Source organism: Limulus polyphemus, unplaced genomic scaffold (assembly GCF_000517525.1).
Source record: "Limulus polyphemus unplaced genomic scaffold, Limulus_polyphemus-2.1.2 Scaffold4104, whole genome shotgun sequence".
NCBI lineage: Eukaryota > Metazoa > Arthropoda > Merostomata > Xiphosura > Limulidae > Limulus > Limulus polyphemus.
In genome coordinates, this window is record NW_013669714.1 from 97,300 (window position 1) to 103,864 (window position 6,565).

General features: G+C 34.5%; 1 protein-coding gene across 1 annotated transcript in view; it reads right to left on the reverse strand.

Moving 5' to 3' along the window:
* Positions 1-888: 888 nt before the first annotated feature.
* LOC111088601 (macrophage mannose receptor 1-like) overlaps positions 889-6,565 on the reverse strand; it is a 9,537-nt gene continuing 3,860 nt past the window's right edge. The window contains exons 3-5 of the mRNA XM_022399206.1: positions 5,772-5,939; positions 4,713-4,748; positions 889-2,305 (exon numbers count right to left, since the gene is read on the reverse strand). Of these exons, the coding sequence (XP_022254914.1) occupies positions 2,106-2,305; positions 4,713-4,748; positions 5,772-5,939 (404 nt within the window). The 3' untranslated portion in view covers positions 889-2,105. The remainder of the gene's footprint in view (positions 2,306-4,712; positions 4,749-5,771; positions 5,940-6,565) is intronic.

Here is a 6,565-nt window from a genome sequence, read left to right on the forward strand (position 1 = left end):
TTGATAAACACGTTTAGATTGAATGGTAATTTATAATCAGTCACAAGAACGTCGAATCTGAATCACTTGAAAAAAACACGGGGGTGCTTAACTTTTTTCCAGGTGTATAGATAAATGTGTAATAAACTATTTAAAAAACGTTTACATTTAGTTTAACCAGAAAACTGTGTAAAAACTATATAAAGAACGTTTACATTCAGTTTAATCAGAAAATTGTGTTATATACTATTTAAGGAGCGTTTACATTTAGTTTAACCAGACAAATCTGTAATAAATTATCTAAATAACGATAACATCAGAGATAAGCCAGCAAATTGTTTGAACAATAAAATTCAAGTGTTAATAATAGAAAAAGTTTCATTTTTTGTTTTTACAGTAACTTTAAAAAAGGTCCCAGCGTGGCCTAATAATCAGCATGACAGACTCTGAACACAAGTGTCCATGTTTCGCGTTACAAAATGTCTCTCCTCAGTTTAGGGACGTGGTAACATTGTAGGAGTAACCACCAAATCCTAATATTCGGTTGGAGTAGAGTCCAAGAGTAGCTCTTGTTTAATTAAACGACAATATCTCAAGAAAGCAAACAAAAAAAGCCTTTTATTAAGAACTAATTGTTTGTTTTACATGAGTTATTGTTTGTTCGATTTCGCGCAAAATCATTCAATGGCTATTTAATTTTGAATGTTTGTTTGTTTGAATTTCGCGCAAAGCTACACGAGGGCTATCTGCGTTAGCCGTCCCTAATTTAGCAGTGTAAGACTAGAGATAAGGCAACTAGTCATCACCACCCACCGCCAACTCTTGGGCTACTCTTTTACCAACGAATAGTGGGATTGACCGTCACATTATAACTCCCCCACGGCTGAAAGGGCGAGCATGTTTGGTGGGACGGGGATTCGAACCCGCGACCTTCAGATTGCGAGTCGAGCGCCTTATCCACCTGGCCATGCCGGGCCACCTTAATTTTGAAACGATAGACTAAAAAGAAGACAGCTAGTCAACATCACCAACCGACAGCCGGTGGGTTACTCTAATTGGATAGTGGAATTTAACCGTCACTCTTATTACTCACCTACGGTCCTAATGTGCGAAACGCGATTTTTCTTCCTTTGACGGTAACGGGGCGCGAACCCCGGATCCAAAGTCTAGCACGCACAGTTCTCTACATGAATTATGGTGAAAAGAGCACGAATAACGAAAAAATGAGAACAAGGTATTGACGTGTCATTGTAAAACAGTAAGGGTGATGAATTATGGGATAAAGGTAATAGCAACGAGGATCGTATTCTGAAGTAAGCGTCTAACAGTAACAAAAGTAAAATTATGGCGAAAGTATATCAGTAACGAGGGTAAAATTAATCGATAAACATGATAGTAAATAGTAGTAAATGGTGAAGACAGGTTTGTGGTATAAACATATACAGTTATGAAAGGATCTTTGTTTAACAAATATACAATTATGGCATTAATAAATCACGAAAAAATTATGAAAATCTCAAACTACGAAACCAGATAATCTGATCGTTTACTGAAGGTTGAACTTCCTGCTTCCCTGATGAATTCTTCTCCGAAAACGAAAAGTACACTTTCTGAGAGCATTCTGGTTATCAGGTTTCTCAATTTTTAATTCTAATATGCCAATCACAAGCTACCTTTAAATAAGGGCATTACTTGGAAATGTTGTTGATGTGTGAAATTAAAGTTCAGTTTGCTCACACGTCCCCTTTACTTCCAGGTTGTTGTTTGTAATTGAAATCAGATTATACAACAGTAAAAGTAACAAAACCCCTTAAAGTTACAGAACTCCGTGCCTGGTGTTCATCTGTAAACGCCCCCCAAGTGGCACTGCGGTATGTCTGCGGACTTACAACGCTAGAAACCGGGTTTCGATACCCGTGGTGGGCAGAGCACAGATAGCCCTTGTGTAGCTTTGTGCATAATTAAAAACAAACATCTGTAAACAGGTATATTTATGATACAACTATCCAGTTTATTGTTTTAGAAATACACCGATAAAATAGACACTACATAACAACAACAATCAGGGTAAAAAACACTTTGATCACATAGCAATGTCTCCAACAGATATCAACTACTGGAAGTGTTCATGCTGAAGAACTTGGAGAAGAGAGAGTTTCTGTTCCTGAAACATACATGATATTGTCGAACGAAAGAGGTGGACTTTTCAAAGTGGACTTTTCTTTCCGTTTAAAAAACCACAGGCCTATCATAACTCCTGCTAAGGTCAACATAGACAAACAGATGACGGCCACTGCCCAGGGTGCAAGCCTTTTCCCGCTCTTTTCTGAAAATATAGAAATAACTAAAATCTGCCTACATTGTTATAATTCTATACTAAAATTATAATCTGCCTACATTGTTATAATTCGATACTAAAGTTATAATCTGCCCACATTGTTATAATTCGATACCAATGTTATAATCTGCCTACATTGTTATAATTCTATACTAAAATTATAATCTGCCTACATTGTTATAATTCGATACTAAAGTTATAATCTGCCCACATTGTTATAATTCGATACCAATGCTATAATCTGCTTACATTGTTATAATTTGATACCAAAGTTATAATCTGCTCACACTATTTTTAGAACTGTATTTTTTCTGTTCCAAAAGTTTCACAAACACTATACTTAAAAACAAAAAGATAATATAAATAAGTAGCCAAACTTATTCATAATATAATTTAATATATTTTGTAAGATTTTAAAACGATACGCTCTTTAATTTTTTTAGTATTATTAAAGTAAAACGTCCATGTTCAGTTCTGTCTTATTTATGCTTTATAACAGATAAACCAACTTAGAAAATACCAGCACCAAAATAAGTGCTTGAAAATTCGGTATTAGGCAAGATTCTCAAATTATCTTAAACTGTTTTCATCACCGACTCTGCCATTTTGAAAGATTTAAATATTAGAAGGACTAATATTTTATTTCGTACTGCATGTCAAAATAGCATATAACGACAAATTCTTAGAATGTTGGAATGTGTATTTCTAAAGTTCAGCTTTAATGTGAAAGTTTAAAACTATATTCAGTTGAATTATGACAGTTACTTTGAACAGAAACCAAGGAAGTCGAGAGAGTTATGTTAAAGGTTACATTTAAAAAGGATGATAACAAGTGTGTTGGGTTTACAAAGGTAAAAATAACAGAAACAGATAAAGTCTTCGAGTGAGAAACGAAATGATCAAGAGAAGTACATTGTAGATGTAGAAACGAAATGATCAAAAGAAGTACATTGTATAAGGGGGATTCTCTCATTAAGTAGTAGAAAGGAGTGCATTGTAGAAGGGGGATTCTCTCATTAAGTAGTAGAAAGGAGTGCATTGTAGAAGAGAGATTCTCTCATTAAGTAAAGGAAAGGAGTTCATTGTAGAAGGGGATTCTCTCATTAAGTAAAGGAAAGGAGTACATTGTAGAAGGGGGATTCTCTCATTAAGTAAAGGAAAGGAGTACATTGTAGAAGGGGGATTTTCTCATTAAGTAGTGGAAAGGAGTACATTGTAGAAGGGGATTCTCTCATTAAGTAATGGAAAGGAGTACATTGTAGAAGAGGATTCTCTCATTAAGTACTAGAAATGGATACATTGCAGAAGGGGGATTCTGTCATTAAGTAGTGGAAAGGAGTACATTGTAGAAGAGGATTCTCTCATTAAGTAGTGGAAAGGGGTACATTGTAGAAGGTGGATTCTCATTAAGTAGTGGAAAGGAGTACATTGTAGAAGAGGATTCTCTCATTAAGTATTGGAAAGGGATACATTGTAGAAGGGGGATTCTCTCATTAAGTAGTGGAAATGAGTACATTGTAGAAGAGGATTCTCTCATTAAGTAATGGAAAGATGTATATTGTAGAAGGGGATTCTGTCATTAAGTAGTGAAAATCATAAAAAGATAAGAACTAGAATTTGTGTTATAAATACTAAAGTATAGATCGTGTTGACAGTTTAGGTACTAGTGTAGCAGTATGTTATTGCTGAACAATTGCTTCCTTATGGTCGGTTGTTGGAAATTAGGGTTAGCGTCTTCCTGTCTTGACAGTACACTGACAAAAGTACTGCGATCGGACTCCATAACTGGAGGGAGAAGAGTCTATGCTTTTGACAGAGCTAAAAACTCCTTTTCTCTTATAACCATAGTCAAAACCAAAAGAGGTATTTTTTTTTTCAAATCCCTAGTTAGGCCTCACTTGAAATACTGAGAACACTTTTGATCTCCCTATCTCATAAAAAAATATTGACTTATTGGAAAGAGTTCAGAAGATGGCTAGTAGGATTGTTCCAGGAATGTAAAAGTTATATTATTATGATACATTGAGAACTCTTGGTTCATTTTAGAAAACTAAGAGATGATGTTACTGAAGTTTACAAAATTATTCTGTTGTGTTGAATTTTGAAGATAGCAGGACTAGAGGGCATGAGTTTAAGATATGGAAATATGGATAGGGTCCGATTAAGTCAGTTTTATTTTCAACAAAATGATTAGCCTATGGAATGGGTTGCTTTTGGTAGTTGTACTGCTGAATACCTTATAAGAGTTTAAGAGGGGAGTCAATGGCTTCCTCAAATATAATGGGTGGTTTTATGTTTTTACTTTTTTCATGGGAGCAGGGACAGTCATGAAGAAGAAATGGCTCCGATTTTTATTTTAAAACTTGCATATAACAGCTATCAATAATTTACTTACCTACTGGATTTTCTTTCTCATCTGGTTGTCCAGGAACTAGAAATAGAATTATTTTGAGATCAATATGACATTGAAATTTGACTTGATAATTTCCTTATGGTTAAAAGTGATTAAAAAGTCAAAAGAGTGCCTTAAAAACTCGAGGGCATTCGAAAAATTATATTTTTTTCATCAGGAGCAGTACGGGTAGATTTTCACACTAAAAATGAAATGTTTTTATGAACATGACTCATGTTAGAGAACAGAGGTCAACCAGATGGGTCAATTTTCACACTTAAAATGAAATGTTTTATGGGCATGGCTCATGGTAGAGAACATAGTTCAACCAGATTGGTAAATTTTCACACTAAAAATGAAATGTTTTATGAGCATGACTCATGGCAGAGAACAGAGTTCAACCAGATGGGTAAATTTTCACACTAAAAATGAAACGTTTTATGAGCATGACTCACGGCAGAGAACACAGTTCAACCAGAATTATACTTGTTTGTTACAAAAGTGTTAGTTTTCAATATTCTTCACCTCAAGTGAAAATCTTATATTGCTCAAACTTTGATAGGAAAGTGTGACAATTTAATATTCTGTGATAAAACGTCCTGGATAAAACCTATTTTTTTTAAACAATCAAACTGAACCATTGTTCACAACATTCCTTCATACTAGCTTCTATAAGTTTACGTGTGTAATCAAAGCCTATAAAGTGTCGTGATGATTTTAATAACCTTCCATTCCAATATGAAAATGTTACAGTCAGAGTTTTATCTCTTCCAGTACCAAGTTAATTTTTGGATGCACAGTAAAATAAAATAAAAAATGTTCTAATATTTCATTATTTATCTTAAACTTGAAGCCGGTAAACTTTAGGAAGTTTTAAGGGGTACAAAATTGGGCCCCCCATTGTAGTGTTATATATAGGGGGGACATAGGGTAGTAGAAGAACACATCATTGTTGGAAGTGAGAGTTATTGAAGAGAAATTAACAAATTGTTTTATATTAACATCTAGAAGAATGTATTAAATATACAAGGGTTTTGTTGATAATAATACCAAGAAACCAACCTTTCTTCATCATACAAATATATTCTGAGTAGTATGTGCATCTTGTAGTTTTCCAAACCATGTTTTCAGTTTCTAGTTGCACACAATGGTCAGTTGCCGCATTATTGGGCTCTTTATCCCCCCAGTTTGTGTAATCCACAGGACTGTAATCAGTCCATTGAAAGCCACCTAATAAGTCCGATATAATAATAAAACAAAGCTTTAATCCATCCATTAACAACATCTGTAAAAATGAAATTATCCATTATTGATATTAATCTTGTTAACACTGTGAAAAAGGAAAGTGCTTAGTATTCCAACTATAATCAGTAGTAGCAATCTACCTGAACACTATATTGAAACGGCAGTAATCTACCTGAACACTATATTTAAATAGCAGTAATCTACCTAAACACTCTACTGAAATAGTGATCTACCTAAACACTCTACTGAAATAGTTATCTACCTGTCACGATATAGAAGAGTATTGTTGATTTGTTGTGTTGTATGGTTATTGTTACATTATTTCGTTTGTTTTTCTAATTTCAATATTGTATTTTGCGTTTGTGACTCGTTGTTGTCAAGAGTATAGAGTGGCACGTGGGAACTGAACGTGAAGGGTTGGTGGCGAACCGAAGATGAGACGAGAGATATAAACTGGGCCAGTGAAGAATAATAAATCAGACGATCGCAGAAAAGTTATGGACAAGACAGGATTTATGACTGTGGTGATGTGTTTGTATATTGTTACGACATCGAGGTCACGTGACTAGTATCACGCCACGTCATTCTCGAACTTTCACGTCTTTTCCTTA